Source organism: Tyto alba, unplaced genomic scaffold, assembly GCF_018691265.1.
Source record: "Tyto alba isolate M040663 unplaced genomic scaffold, T.alba_DEE_v4.0 Super-Scaffold_1, whole genome shotgun sequence".
NCBI classification, from domain to species: Eukaryota; Metazoa; Chordata; class Aves; order Strigiformes; family Tytonidae; genus Tyto; species Tyto alba.
In genome coordinates, this window is record NW_024881261.1 from 3,608,264 (window position 1) to 3,624,674 (window position 16,411).

General features: G+C 44.4%; 1 protein-coding gene across 1 annotated transcript in view; it reads left to right on the forward strand.

The window, feature by feature from the left end:
- The first annotated feature begins 2,094 nt into the window (after positions 1–2,094).
- Positions 2,095–16,411, forward strand: part of ADAM12 (ADAM metallopeptidase domain 12) — a 187,449-nt gene continuing 173,132 nt past the window's right edge. Inside the window, exon 1 of the mRNA XM_042791292.1 lies at positions 2,095–2,324. Within this exon, the coding sequence (XP_042647226.1) occupies positions 2,207–2,324 (118 nt within the window). The 5' untranslated portion in view covers positions 2,095–2,206. The remainder of the gene's footprint in view (positions 2,325–16,411) is intronic.

The following is a 16,411-nucleotide window of genomic DNA, read 5'->3' on the forward strand; positions in this document are numbered from 1 at the left end:
AATTGAGATAAGGACAGGGAGGGATGACTCACCCCTTACAGTCACAGGCAAAAGGCAGACTGCTGAGGGGAAGAAAAAGAACATGAATTTAATTCAAATTATAACATCACCACTTAACAGATAGTAGGACAATGAGAGGTGTTACCACATCTTAAAAACACCTTCCCCCCACCCCTCCTTTCTTCCAGTGGCACAGGGGCCAGGGAATGGGGGTTGTGGTCAGTCCGCTGCTCCTTCCTCCTCAGGGGGAGGACTCCTCACACTCTTCCCCTGCTCCAGCACGGGGTTCCTTTCACTGGAGACAGTCCTCCACAAACTTTTCTCCGACTTGCCTCCTTCCCATGGGCTGCAACTCTTCCCAAGCGTGAGACACCCCCGCATGTTGCAATTCCCACTGCCGAACTACAACAGCGGGGGCTTCTTCCCACAGAGTCCCGGCCTCCTTTGAGTGTAGTCACCTGCTCTGGCGTGGGCTCCTCCACAGGCTGCAGGTCTGCTTCTGCTCCACCAGCGAGCTCACCACAGGATACAGGGGGTCTCTGCTCTAGCACACCTCTCGCCCTTCCTCCTCCTCCTTCCTTCCACTGACCTCAGCATTCACATAGGTGTCCTCCTCACAACTCCCACTCCTCCACCCAGGTTCCCCTTCTTAAATACGTTATCACAGAGGCATAGCCACCATCGCTAATTGGCTGGGCCTTGGCGCAGAGGCAGGTCCAACTTGGAGCTGTGGGAGCTTCAAGAAACTTCATCACAGGGGCCACCGCTGTAGACCCCTCAGCCACTACCAGAAACCCTGCTACACGTACAAACCCAGCACACGCACAATCCCATCTCTTTTCCAGGTTTATTTGTGCCGAGACGGTCTGATATTACCATGTTGTCACACTGTGCTGAGGTGGCCTGTTATCCTGGGGATGCGACTGTCCCCGGGGCGGTTCCGAGATGCTGTCAGTGGCACCGTGTGGGCACGGTGCAGGGCTCCAGCTTGGGAACCGCAGCGTTTTGCGCCCATTTCTGCCGGCTCGTTTAGCTTCTGAGCTGGGGAAAGGCACAGTCTGGATCACTGGGAACAGCTACCAGCCTCTGCTCCAGAACAGACCCAAATCCACAGTTCCAAAACCAATTTATTCCAAGTGGGATTGCAAGGCTATTGTACATGCTGGCGTACAGATAGATATTAAGCCAGTTTTGCCAACTGTTTCATGCACAAGGAACGTGGGGCCAATCTGCAGAATTAAATATCAATATCCAAACAGGGACATTTGGGGAGAATCTTAATAAATTAAAAATAAAACCGCACATTAGAAGTCTGTGAGGTTTTTACAGGATTAGGCTTTCTCTTTCTACTGCTCCACAGCATTCTGCGCAACATGTGGGCATTATATGTATTTTGGTGGTAGGTTAAGGAATAGATGAGCTGTATTTGGTTATTCTCCCAGACAGTCAGTAATAATAATTTGAATGAGGAAGATTTTAAAAAATGCATCTGGCAATTCTGTGGGTGTGTTTTGGTTTGTTGTTTGGTTTGTTTTGTTTTTTTTTTTTTCTTTTAAAAAACCCCAACAATATAAAATAAGTTGGAGGCACCAGAAACAACTTTGAAATAATTATGAAACCAATAAATAACCCCCGAGCTCTAACGTATGCAGATGAGTTTCCAGAGGAAGCAGCCAGGGCTGTGTGTGCAGCAGAAATGGGGAAACCTTGGCAGCTGGGGTGGGGGGGATAGCGAGCTGCTGCAGGGGCTGGGGGGGACCCCAGAGCCCCCCGGATCCGCATGGTGTTCGGTGCTGCCTGCGCAGCCGTGGGACCCCACGGAGGGGCTCGTTTGTTCCACGCTGAGGAGCGTGGGGAACACAAGCCAGCACGGACAGGCTGCTCATTTATTGCAACGGTCAACAGAATTTTCCTTGCCAAAAAAAAAAAAAAAAAAAATCCCAACCTCTTTAAAAAGAAAAAAATAAAAACAACTCACAACTCTTTTTTTTTTTTTTTTTTTTTTTTTTTTTTTTTTCCTCCCCTAAGAAAACAGAGCCCAGCTCATCAGCAGCTCATGCAGGAGCAGGAGGGGTTTTGGAGTTAACTGCATGCAGGAAATCTCTCACATCCTGAGTCCCAGCTCGCTCCTCTCTGTAACTGTATATTATGGTGCTGCTCTCCAGCCCCAGCTGATGAAAGTTTGTCTCCCTCAGTCTGGGCTAAGATGTCAAAGCGTCTCCATGCAGAGCAGCAGCGCTTCCCTCCTCCGCACCCCCCAGCCCAGATTTCCATGCTGCTGCTGAGCCTCATCTGGCTCTTTTTAGCATCACCCAGAGCTCAAGGTAAGTTAATGATATAGAGATATACATATATATATATATATATATTTTTTTTCTTCTTTTTTTCTGAAATACTTCCTCACCCTACACTCCATTTTAAGGGGACAAGCAACACAGAAATGACTTGAACAAAGTGCGCGCACCCAGCAGCACTCGGCTGCGCGGGGGCCGCTTCCCCCGGCCGCTCCCGGCGCTGATTTTGCGCCCCCCGCCGCGCTTCTTCCCGCCCCCGCGCTGCCTTCCCCCCCCCCCCCCCCCCCCAGCAACGCTCCGCTCCGCGCTGCGAGGCGGGGGGGGGGGGGGGGGGGGGGTGCTGTCCCGGCTGTGGATACGCGGAACCACGCCGGTTTGGGACCGCGTAACTCCCGCTCCTCTGCGCGGCGTGAGGACTTCCAAGCCCTTCCCGGAAAAAGTTGGATGTGAACCCCCCCGCTCCCCGGCACCCCCCCCCCCCCCCAATGCCGCCGGCGTCTCTGCCCCCCGGGGCTGGTCGCGGGGACCCCCCTGTGGGGGTGAGGGTGCTGGTCGCGGGGACCCCCCCCCCCCGTGGGGGCGAGGGGGTTGGTCCCGGGGATCCCCAAGGGGGGGAGGTGATGATGGGGTTGATCATGGGGAACGCACCGTGTATTTGAGGGAGTTGGTCCCGGGGATCCCCCGGGGGGGGGGGATGAGGAGGGTTGGTCCCGGGGACCCCCATGGGTATGAGGGGGGTTGATCCCACGGACCCCCCATGGGGGTACCCCGTGGGGTCCCCGCTTCGACAGGCAGGGCCCGGGGAGCCCTTCTCCCCCCGGGGGTCCCCTGCAAACAGCCACCCGCGGGCTGGGACTGAATTCAGGGTTTGAGGGTATGGTCAGAGTTCAGACTCTCCTCTTTAGCTGGGAAGAACGGCCTGAAAAAGCCAAGCAGTGACCGTTAAAAGCGGCCTTGCTGGGGAAAAGTTTACTCGCCAGTACGTTCATTCAAAGTGAGCGCAAGTCTGGGATCGGTGGCTTCGGTTTTAAAGATGTTTTGCAGTACTGGCTCTGTGCCACCCGTGCTGCAGATGGGGGAATAGCCTAGAAAAAGGGACTTGTCTCTTTGTAGGGCAAGTCTGAGGCTTACTGGAGGGCCCAAGCCCTGTCCCCTTCATTAAGCTGCAGCTGACAATGCATATTTTATGTGAGAGAGGAAGGGGGATTCTCTTATATAAATACACGTAACAGCACTGAAGAGTGCGTGTGTCCCTGTGTGTTACTACAAACTCTTGTCTTGGGTCTTGTTTTTTTTTTCCCTTGTAACTTTAAACTTTGTAAATGTTTGCTTGTCTTCAAATTTATGCACAGCAACTTTCACTGGGACTTTGGGTCTGGACTTGCGAAGAGAAAGACTTTATCGTGTTAGACAGCATGTTGAAATCCTGGGATAGCCTGAGCAAGTTGTTGCTTTTAATCAAGCACCTGGAATTTATGTTAATGAATTAACAGGAGTTGAAGCTTTGCTTTGCCTTTGTGAGGGGTCTTAATTTCTCTTCATCACCATTTGCATTTATACCACATCAGCATATTGGGGATAAAGGCGGCAGAAATTCTCAGGTAAATGAGGAGAAGTAGGTCCCCGGTTCCCCTGTGGCTGTTCCCTTTGCACGGGTTGTGGGTGGGTTTGTGTGGGTGGAGGCAGCACGTACCCCTTTTCTGAGCACGGCCCCCCCCATGTTTTGGAGGTGTGCTAGGACGAAGGGTAAACTTGACTATACATACAGGAAAGTTTGAGGTTAAGATGCTTCAAGCATTGACGTATGAAAAAGAAGAAATGAACGTACCTCAAAGTAATTGTCCCCACAATATGAGGGCAACCTGTGGGTGACTTAGATCTAGCATACAGATGAGAGAGTGGAATGGTAAGTGGGGGTGGAAATCCCGTTACCTGTGCTTTGGGATTCCCTAAGAGCCAAGCTGAAGCTCTAAAGTCATGTTTGCACTGATGAATTCAGCTCTCTGTAAAGTCTGTGTCAGTTGTTCATCTTTATGGTGCCCATCTCTGGATGTCCAAGCTTGAGCAACAGCGGTACTTGCTGATGTTTGCAGCTCAGCTGGATTTTGGGTTTGTTGCTACACCTCTCCACCTCCTTTTCTTTCCACAGCATGTCTATAACTTGCTCTTTTGCGTTCCCAGCCAGCGTGCTCGCGAGCATCCTCTCCTTTAATTTTTTTTTTTTTTTTTTTTTTTCCTGTGGAAGTAGAGAACAGCTTTAGCTTTGCCAGAGCATGTGCTGCTTTCTTGGTCGCAGAGGTGCTGAAAGTTACGGTCGCGTGCTTCTAGACCCAGCGAAGCTGCCTGGTGACGAAAAGTCCCCTTAGCTGTGCTGGCACGCAGCTCGACCGGGCGTTTTGAAGCTTTGCAACTTCCACCTCCGCCGGCTTTACTGCTGCGCCTGCTCTGGGCCCGGTGTTTGTGATTTGAGGTGCTGCCAGGACATCCTAATTTTTACATAAACACGGGCTTAGTGATTAAGACAGACGTTTAGGTTATGCTATGCCTTGAAAACTGGGTTTGAAATGTGGCGGGAGACATGCATCAGGTGGGACTGCCCTACTAACAGCTCTAATATTAAACAGAAATTATCAGGTTATGAGCTAGATAACTTAAAAGTAGCCTTGCTGCTCGCTTTTAGTTTCCTTTCCAATCTTTCTGGTTTTACAATTGCCTTTTCCAGTTTTCAGTATTGCTAGCTCTTTGTTGCTGGATAAAGGACTTCATGGACAAAAAGGAAAACTAACTGAAGTAGCAGCCTCAACAAAGCAAAATTAGCTGTGGTATCCTGGTGGAAGATAATATCTAGTAGGATGAGATCTAATCTTGCAGGTTTAGTTAAATGCCCTAAAAATCTACATCTGCATAAGCTTTTTGCAGAGTCAAGGCCTTCCTGTATCTGCAGGGCAGACAATGACAGTGATGGTGTAACCTCCAAATTAGTGTGTGTGTCTGTAAACTCTTAAATCTCTTTTGGATAGTAGGTGTTGGCTGGAAGAAGAGTGGAAAAATAAAAATCCTAAAGTTGCGGTTGAAAATTCTGTGCCCTCAATTAAAATAACTTTCTGTCAGATTTTATTTTTGTTACTGATTGCAACTGCATTGGCTGTAATGGAAATAAATTACAGAAAAAGAAATCTTTCCTCATTTCTTGCTTTAAACTGATCTCTCCAACACACTCTGTGCTTCAGAGCTCACTTTCAAATACTATCCTCTTTCAAACTGTTCCAGCGTTTGTGGCAGATATTTACGGTCTGTGTATAATCACCTTCTTGTCTGATGATTATCCCTATCAGGTCCCCTGCAGATAGCCTGGCATGAGCTGCCACTGTCCGTGGGGCTGCATAGATCCATGCCAAAATACACCAGCTGAGGATATTATGCCCCCTCTTCAAATCATGTTCGCATCGTTAACTCTCCCGCTTGCTGGAGAGCCGCTGGGTTGTTCGCTGGTGTTTTGTTGAGCTTCTCCTCTCTTGCTTTTGTTGAGATTTTTGGAAAGGTCTCCACCCAGCCACAAAGAGCATCCTTGAAGCAATGATTGACGGGCTACGTTTTGGGCGGCTTTTCATCCCGCCCGCAGCACGGCGCCTGCCCCGGTGGCACTTCTTTAGTGACACATGAGTGACTGCAGCAGATCATGGCTGTGTTTATCTGTTACTATCTGTCACGCTCAGGCTGTCAGCTGCCACCGATGCTATTGATCATGAAATTCTGTTTTAAAAAGGCTGAATTCATCTAAAGGCTCATTTGGACCTCCACCAGCCTCGTTCAGACCTCGCGTACCCTAATCCTGACGGATTTATCACTAGCGGGCCCTGTGTTTCTAACATCTCTCACATTGCCAGTGTAAATTGTCCAAGGAGTCCAGCTGGGCTTTGTTTTATTAGTATTGATGTGCATCCTTCTGGGCAGCGCGGTTGGTGCTCCAGGGCTGCGGCGTTGCAGGCGGACGGCGCGCAGCCCGTGTCCCGGGCGTTTGAACAGCCCAGCTTCTGCTGGGGGTGCTGCCAGGCCCCCCCGTCTGAGCGCCTGGCTTCTGCAGGACTGCGTGCTGGAGGGCTGCCGGGGTGGGGTTTTCTGTCTTGGCTTTTGCTGTGAAAGTTGGAAAGCAAGAAGTGACGTTTCTAGGGTGTCTGCAGTTAGATCTGAAATGCTGTTACGTTTGTGTGGGCAGGGTCCGCTGCACCAGCAGACGTCTCACGCAGCATCCAGTCCTGATTAGGATGCGAGGCCTTTCATGCTATTCATATTGGAGGGATTCTTTTATCTAATCCCTTTTTCTGATTTTTTTTTTTTTATTTTATTTTCCTCTACAAGTTCTTGTGTTTTACTCCACATCATCGCAGATTTTGCTTTTCATGTTGCATGAACCTTGTACTTCCATTTCGAGTAGCTTTTCAGATTACTCCAAGGACAAAAGCACATCACGTCCAAAATTGTATAATACTGAAGGCCTAAATCATGCCTGCAGAAGTTTCTCTTAGGCCCTACTGAATCTCCAGAGCAGATCTATGACAAACTAAATTAAAAATTCATGGCTTGGGTAAATCTGTTACAGGGTTACAGCTGATTCTTGATCGGACGGTGCAGTCCAGAAGGACAATCCCTTTTGTTTCTGGCTAACAAAGAGCACAAGTGCTTCAATTGTATTAAATTCTTATCTTTTCAGTTAAAAAATCTCACTAACTGAGAAAAGGTATTGTTTCTTAGGAGACCTCTGCTCCAGGATGTTGACCCTTCTCTTTTTAGTGTCAGATAAGAGCTTCAGACTCCATTGACATCTCGTGTGATGTTGGCATTGGTGCTTCAGGAAGTGACCTGATGAACTCTATCATCTAATCAGAAATGCTGACTCCTCTGTGAAATAACTTGATGTCTCATTCCTTTTTTTACACCTCATTTATATGAGTTTGAATCTTCCCACCTTTTGGAGCTAGGATGAGAAATATTTGGTTAGATTGGGGGCAGGGGATCGTCAATTCACAAGGTCAGCATGACAAAACTGTTGATTAGACGAACATATTCTTTCTTGTCCAAAATATATGATCTGATAAGGCAAGAAGTGAAATGTTTCATGGCCTGTTAAACATGCTGGATAATACACAGCAAGGCATAGAAAGCTGGATGAAGAATTTGGCACAAAAGAAACTTTAACTAGTTTATTTTGAGTTATTTGTTAAGAAGAACTGTGTCAGTCCCTGTAAATTTAGTCTAATAGTATATGTCACATATTATGTGAAAAACATTCTTCTGACAATGTTGGAAGTTTGCTGTTGCCTTGCTTCTATTCAATGTGTTCTAATTCTGAAAACAGCTGATCAAGCAAGAGAAATAAACCTCATGTGTGACTTCTTCCCTGTGAAAGAATATATTAGAATTTTAGATTTACCAAATCCAAGTGTTTATGGGATTTTGTTTTAATATAGTGCTGTAAAAAAAAAAAAAAACCAAAAACAAAAACAAACCAAACAAACAAACAAAAAAACAAACAAACAAAAAAACCCAAACAAACAAACAAAAAAAAACACAACAAACCATTGCCATAATGCTACATTTAAAAAGGTGAGCATATGGGCCTGACCGTGCGTGGAGCTGAGCATCACCAATGTCTTTATTCAGCAGCACTGTCTGTATGCAGAGATGGTAGCGTGCTGGAAATCCTGTTACTTCAGCAATTAGAGAACTATTCAGTCCAGATTATTTAGGTCTATATTGCATTCCTTTTCTGCCATTGAGTGCACTGTGGTGACAGAGCTATAGCTGAGAATAAAATGTGGCCCCTGCAATTTATAGGGAAGGATACAGCATCTCACTTCTGACCCACGTTCCTTTTTAAATTGGAGATCATAAAACTGTGTCCAGGTTAAAAACCACTCTTGCATTTTGACACAGATTTTAAAGCATGACGTAAGCATTCCAAGTGAAATAGTATTTATTTCTTCATCTGTTACCTCTTAATTGAGGAAAATGCACCCCACTGAAGAGGCACTTTGGTAAATACTTGTGACTGAGGGGAAAGTGTAGGGTCATTGCAGAAGAAATCTTCACACTTTCGAAAGGAGGAGCTTGTCTATTTATTTAGTGTCGTGTGTGTTCCTTGTTTGTGGGTCTGATCCTCAGTTGGGATAAATTGTCTCACCTCTGTGAATCTGGCTCCTTTGTACAATCTAGTGCTGGTGTTCTGTGCTGTTCATTTAAAATCTGCTTGCCAGGATCAGAGGATGTGTAAGCTAGATAAGCAAAGCTGTGTTAGTGACCTGGGAAGATATCCTGCCCCAAGGAAACAATAAAAATAAATGTTCATTACTCCTGTAGCTCATCTCCTGAAGAAGCCTGTGAAAGTCAGGAGTTATGGACCCATCCAGTGCTGATGGTGACATTTGTTGTAAGGTCACACACATAAACCTGAGCAGGATAGGTGGCTTCAAGAACATTAAGTAACTCCAAGTTTTCTGTTCGTTCATGTTTCAAAAAATAGGAAGATAGACTTCAGTGACAGCTTATGTTAGTATAGGTGCAGTTAATTTTCAGCTGTTGTGTAATGCAAGTAGCAGGTATCCCCCATACAAACAGAAACACATGATGGATATACTATTAACTCCCAAGCCCAGTAGCTCATTTGCTAGGCTTGGGAGAGAATAATTTCCCAAGCAAGTTTACCTAAATTAATGCTGAAATTTGCTTCAGTTGTTTTTGCTGTGTTTTCACTGAAATCTGAATGGATGATTTGTGTGCGTGTGATGAGCACAACTCAAACTCTTACTCAATAGTTTTTTTCACTGATGATTGTATATGGGGAGGAACATCCCTCAGTACAGCTATGATAAAGATTCCTTGTACTCAGTGAAAGAGGCTAGGAAATCACTGGAGAAAAGGATTGTACCTTTTAAAAGACTAAGAGGAAATTGTATTTTGAATTTCATTCAGTGGAAAGTAACCTTTCTTGAGGGTTTGGAGGGGAGGAGCTGGAGAGGAACGTTGGGTCTGGATTTTCATGTAAATATGTGGACTCATTGCTAAAAAGTGAACGAAATCAGTACTTTTTTCTTTGATATTGGAGCTCTGTGGATTAGTTGTGTCTGCTTGTAAAGCACAGGTTATTATTTCTCTACTCAGATAAGAGTTTTTGTGAGGTGCTGCCTCGCTGATGCTGAAGGGTGCAAGGATGAGTTTATAATCAGAATGAGAATCTCTGCGACTTGGATCTATTGGGGAAGGAGTAGCAGTTTAGGAAGAAGCAGATGTGCCCCAGTAGTGCCTGTGCTGGGGTGATGCTGAGTTAAGACATGACATCCTTCATTATGGCATCCTGGAATTACCAGTGGGAAAGGCACTGTGCAACCCTCGATATTTTTCACCTGTTAATCCTGTCCTGCTTGTTTTCACAAGAAACAGTGACTGGGCCAATTTATATGGTGTGCATCAGGACCTGGAAAAGAAGCAAGCTTAAAACAGGATTTTCAGCAAGAGGAGAGAAGTTCTCCTAAGCTGTTATGTCACCTACTTTTCAAAGCTGCTTTGGGTTTGAATCTTGCATCTACAACTTGCCCTCTTCTGTGAACTCCAAGCGCTGAGCTCTTCCATGGGGGGAACCTCTCGACACATACCCATCACCCAGTGTGCCGAAATGCCCTCTGGTTCAATGCTTTGCTGCTTTATTTCCTTTGTATTTTGAAATGTTCTCTTCTAGGAAAAAAAAAGACAACTCTGTCTTTGGACTGGTCCTGAATAGTAATTCTTCAGTCAAACATAACACCACAAATGAGGCTGGACAGCTGTTTCCCAAATACAGTATATGTATATATTCTATACACGTAATATGGCTTGGTTTTCACTATTTGAAAAGTTCTGCAGCCTCCCTGCCCCCTCCTGCAGTCAATGGCAAATGTTGCTCTCAAACTCCACTTGTCACATTTTGTTCTCGAGAACAGGGAGGATATTGAGATATACTGGCTTCTTTCCTTGAGTGCATTTCAGTATGTATTTTGTATAATGAGAGCCCAAATCCTTCTCACATTACTTATGCTTTAATCACACTGTGCTCTCCCAAGATTGCGTTAATCGCATTTGCATCAGCAGGAGTAACTGTATGATGAGCAATATTTCATCTGCAAAGAGGAGACAGATCTTGGGCACATGATGAGGAAGGAACTGGCTGTCCTGGATTTGTTACAGCGCAGCTCTCTAGTGAAGAATGGTGTAGCATCCTGATTTGAGAAATAGATATTCAAGAATTAGAATGAACAAAAGCTATTTTTACAGTTTTCTTGAGGACCTGTCAAGTGTGATAGTTCCCTTTTAATTTTGTAGTAAATGGCTTTTTGGCATGTGTTAACTCCCAAGCAGCGCGATGCTGCCTAGCGCAGCAGACATCATTTTGTACTTTAGCCATGACATTACCGTGTATGAGAACTGAAAAGTTATATAGATATTACACCAATATATAAACCATGTGTGTTAGAAAGACAAGTTCAGTTTTGAAATATTTGACTTAGCTATGCTTTTCACTTTCAATCTGTGCCAAACATGTGCTTGAATGACTGATGGAGTCATATGGTTCCCTGAATAAAGCACTTTATTGTGCGCAGACTTAGAGCCTTCCAACAGTTGTATTACAGAAGCTTGAAGATTAAGATGATCCAACTGCTTAGGGGGTATGTTCCACAATGAACATTTTCTTTTTCTTTTTTTCCCCTCTCTCTCTATTTTTCGCCTTAAAATGTGTCATTAGTTTGTTCAGCTGGTCGTGTGGTGACACTGACCGCAGAGCCTTTGGTGGAGAAGAACAGCAAGTTACCTTCAAATTTCAGTCTTCACTCCCATGTCCATATTAAAATGTTGAACATGTGACTTTTTCCGTGGAGTTTATGGGATTTTGTGGGGGAGGGGTGGGAGGGCTGTTTCCTGTAGCAGATTTCCTCGTCAGAATTAGATTTAGGAAGGGAATAACTCATGGAAGAACAAGTGATGACAGGAGGTAGTTCTGAGAATTATAAAACCGAAATATTAAAACCCATGTTTTTAATGCTGTTTAGTTAAAGGGGATCAGTGTGTCTCACTCGTATTTCTCATCCCAGCAGTCAGTGCTTGTGAAGCTGCTCAGTGCGAAAGATCAAGTGGACATGCTGCAGAGTCATGCACAGATCAGTTCAAAGTTGACAGACCTGTCAAGATGGAGAGATGATCTTTTTCCATTAGAAACAGAAAGAACAGAAAATTAAATTCAGAAATTCGTGGAGTCATCTTGCTGCTGTCTGTCCTCAGGCTCATCAAAGATCTTTGCTGACTTTTGATGTTTTAAAAATTTTGTACATGAGTAGTAATTTTGCAATGTGAAGGAAAAAAGACAAGATTCAAGCCCAAGAAGATCCATGGAATTAGTTTCTTTACAAAGGTTACTTGTGCTTAAATGCATGAGTTCTTGGGTTTGGGAATGAGAGGAGGAGTGAAAAAACAAGTAAAACGTTGTGTTTAGTTAGGTGGCTTGACTTCTTTTTTTTTTTTTTTTTTTTTTTTCTTAAATTATTATTTTCCAGGCACACCATGAAAGGACTAATTTTACTAAATTTTGTAGAGAGAATCAATGTACTGCTTAGAAGTGCAAAGGTTAGTTGGAAAAATAATTTAAGATTTTGAACTAATAAGAACTTTACTGCAAGAGATAAGATTTTTATTTTATGCATAGTCAAATCTTGCACAGACTTTTGTGCTTACATACAGATGAGGGCAGAGCCTGGCGTATCATGTGCTGTCTTTTTTTAAAGCTGTGTAAATGCTGTTAGTGGGATAATGAGAAGTACCTTATCAGTGTGGTGGAGTTTCTGATTTTCATCCTTTCTTTTGAGAGGGTGTCTGTGTTTTCAGCTGGTGGTTAGTGTAAAATTTAAGATGGCTGGATGGTTGACTTTAAGGCAAACAATTGCTTATTTGACCCTATGTAAGTTACTGGGTTTTCTTCCTTTATCCATTATGCACTGGAAATCTTGTACTGGTTTATTTTGTAAAATGTTCAAATTTATTATCTGATATTATTATAATCTGCATTTTTCTTATATCAATAAGTGATAATTTATTATTTTTCCTGTCTCAAACGGAATGGGTACCATTCTAGAAGGTGGTTTCAGCAAGATCTGTGCCTGGATAATGTTTAGCTTGGGTAATGTTTTGGCTTTTGCTGGAAGATGAAGTGAAATAGAGGACTGGAAGCACACATCCCTGCTCCTTGGCCAGATAGTTGGATAGTTGACACTTTTTTTTTTTTTTTGGCATGATATAGTATGAGTCCTAATGTTAGCAATTTCCATTTAAAGGACTTTTTTTTTTTTTTTTTTTTTTTTTTTTTTCCCTTGATTCACAAGAGCTGGATGTGACCCTCTTTTCTCAGAAGTTCTATATTGCAATCCTATCTAACTTTATGTATAGCCACTTTGTACTCTTGCCATCTTATAAATATATCAGCACTGGCAAGATAAATACCAAGAGGTATATAAAGCTAAAGGACAATCATGGGTCCTGTCATTTTTGGTTCTGTAGATTATGCAAAATAATTCTTTTAGTTCCCTTCTTGTAATTCAGTCTTTCCACTTCCCTGCTCACCTTGGCAGCCTTTCCAATCCACCAGCTCCAGGCTGAATTAATCTTTTGTGAATGCAGGTGAGGAGAAATGCCCACAGTATTCCACATGTGCTTCTATTGCTAATTCGCAGGAGTAACTTCGATATCTGATATTCACTGGAAACACCTCTTTTGATATATCGTTCCAGTACTGTCTTTGCTTCGTGTGACATCAGTGTTATACTGAACAGCATGAATGGGTCTTTCTGGTGTCATTACCCTTTGAAGATTGTTGCTTAGAGCAGAAGATTTACTAATCCCTAAGGGTACAACCCTCCACTCTGTACTACTTGGTTTCAATCCTTTGTTTCAGCCTGCAAGTTGTTGGATTCTTTATTCCTCTCCTTCTCTCCGCAGGTGTCATCTCCTAACTTGGAGCATTGCATTTCAAGAGGGTGCTTCTGCACATTGAGTAATGGTTGCTGATAGAAGTACTAAGACTGATTCTAATAGGTTTTCTTACTGAACCTTGGTAGAAACCTTCCTTCACCTGGTTGGTTAGCAATGTGCTTGGTGGGTAGTCTCTACTCTTTACCCAGTTTCACCCCCTTCATATATTCCCTAAGTTCACCCCCATCTTGAAGGGCAAATTCTTGGCCCTCTTCTCTCAGTGTGTAATTTTAAATGAAAAAGATTGAGTCTGGAGGGGATAAAAGAATTGTCCCAAATAAGACACAAGAGAAAAACAACCCATGGAGGGGGACAAAGCTCTTTCCCACGTGATGGGTGTCCCTGCGGGCGGTGGCGGCTCTGTTGGGGCTCCTGCCCAGCTCGCTGGGACTGGTGGCACCGAGCAGACCTGAGGTCTCCTGGGCAATAGCAGAAGCTGTCGGGCAGCAGAGCCTGTGGGGATGCCTCAGTTCCCTGCCGCAAAACTCATTGCCAATGGTCCAGTGAGTGCTGGATGCATCCGTGTGCATAGCCCTTCCTCCATAGCCAGAAATGACCCCTCCAAATCATGGATCCCACTGACTGTGAACTAAGCTGAGGAAGTGAAGAAAACAAGGAAAGAAATGGATAAAGTATGTCCTTTTTGTCTTCCGTGGCATTTCCAAAGCCCTGCGATACACAGCAGTGCCGTTAGCTGTTTTCAGTTTGCAGAAAGATTACTCTGTTCTATTATTCTTTTGTATCCTAAGATTATCCCGGTGCATTGGTGTTTTGTTGCAGAGGAAAAAAGAAGATAGGCTGTGCCTTACAATTCTGAGCCCGTTATTAAAATGAAAGTTGACACAAGGATAATATAATTTAATTTAATTTAGCCGTTTTTTAGTCCCCGGTGTCAGTTATTTTCATAACTGGGCAGTAACTGCAGTGGGTGACATGAAGGGGGTGTGGGTGCAGTGTGCTGGGGAGAGGGCTGCAGATAGATGGGCATCCCACAGCATCGCTGGGGCTGGGGCTGTTGGCCCTGGGCTGGGCTTTAGTGGGGTGCTGGGGCTGTAAGAGCCCTTGGGTGCCTGGGGACCCTGACAGAATGACGTTAAGATGTGTGGGACAAGGCACAGCAGCTGGGACTCCCGGGATGTGCACATCCACAACGGGAAGGAAGCGCAGCGTCACGCCTTTATTGTAAATCTGTACGTTAATAGAGGGACGGCATTTATAAACCACCCAGGTCTGACTCCTCTCTCCTGTGCTGTGCCAGGGGAGCGGGGAGCAAAACCAGCACTGTCAGGGTGGCAGCAGGGTACATCTGGGGGGACACTTTCTTTTTTCTCTTCCACTTCAGCCCATTTTATCCAGACCCACTCCGTATTGAGAGCATTCACCTTTTTGTTTATCATAAGGACAAAATAAATTGCACTGCTGGACTAAAAGCTTATTAATTTTAAGTAAATGCAAATCTGAAGTGTGTCTGGGCTTCTTCAGGAGGCAGTGGCCATTAAACAAAGATGTCACATTGCATGCTTGGAGTTTATTTTGCACAGAACTCAGAGGAACTGAAATACAAAGCAAAAAGATGAAAACTATTCTTAACTTCTTTGCCAACAAGTCCTTGTATGATACTGTGCAAGGAAGAAAAGTTGTAGAAGTACATGGCAGATGAAAAAATAGTTAAGTCAGACAAAAGTCACTGACAGATAACATCGACTCATCTCACTATTTGTACAAAGAATCTTTTATATTACTGAAAAAAAAAAATAATAAAAGGCACTACATCAGCTTGTGGGCTGCTTGTGGATCAAAAACGTTACCTTCAGTGCAGGCTGAAAATAGAAAACAGACAGACACAACTGTGAAGTTTTTCATGTGAAAAAGTGGGAGATGAGCTTGCATCAGGAGGAACTGGACAGAATTTCACTGAAATGGAAAATAAGTAGGTGAGTAAGTAGGTGCATGTGACACAAAAGATAGGAAAGCTGGGTCTAATAAAAGTTTCTGGTAGTACAGATGGCCTGATTTTCTTCCCCTCTCATGACACATTACTGAAATTTAAATTCTCTGATTTCAATTATTACACTATTTATATTGCTGTAATACCAAGAGTCCCCATAGAGAAGAGGCCTCGTTATTAGTGTAATGCAAACAACTCTAATGGTTCCAGCTTCAAAGAAATCGTAATGAAAATGGGTAAAGGAGATGAAGAGTGGCAGAGAGGAAATACCAGCACGTCTGTGCACATGAAGAACTGCAGCACTGGGAGCTCACAGGATGCCATCAAGGTGATGGAAACCCTTCGTTAGAACAGATGTCCCGTCCCATCGCATTCCTCTCCTGGTGCCCCGTGGATGCTCTTTGGGAGGGCTGGGCTTACTCTTGGAGATGGGTGGCCCAAAACCAACAGGAGAAAACTGGCAGAGTGTTTTATTCAGCCGTTGTCCAAGAGACTGGGTGAAGTATCCCTCACTGGGATAAATTCTTTGGTGTTTCTGACTTTGAGGCAAGGGCCGTGTGTGCCGAAGGCTCTCTGAGGTTGCCAACAGCCAGCCCCACCTTTGTACCTACCCAGAGGCCCCCCCACTGCTCTGGGGCTGCACATCTCATGGTCCCATTTCTTCAGTTTCCCGCACACTTCAATTTCTATGACTACTTTTTTTTGGCCTGATTCTCCTCTTATGTTTTTTTTTTTTTTTTTTTATGTCTCTCATGTCTGTGTCCCGTTGTTCAGTCAGGCTTAGTGGCTCTTTAGATGCTGTCACCTTTCTCATCTCAGATGGATACGTGTAGGTTGCTCTTCGTTGGCTGTGATCCCTTATTTTCTGCAACGTGTTCTTTGAAGCTTTACAATCAGGCTGCAGAATGTTATTTAAAGGATTTAGCTTTTTATCTTCCCCCCTACTTTTATATTTAAAGACTTTACCTATTATGCAGATTTCTTTTTTTCAGTCTTTCAGAAATATACATAGTACGTAAATATAATGACCTTGAATCAGAAAAAAAAATGGTTTTTGATTTACAGAAGAACCTGTAATGTGCATATATCACATGGAGGACAGCTGGGAGTTAAGCAAGCGCGT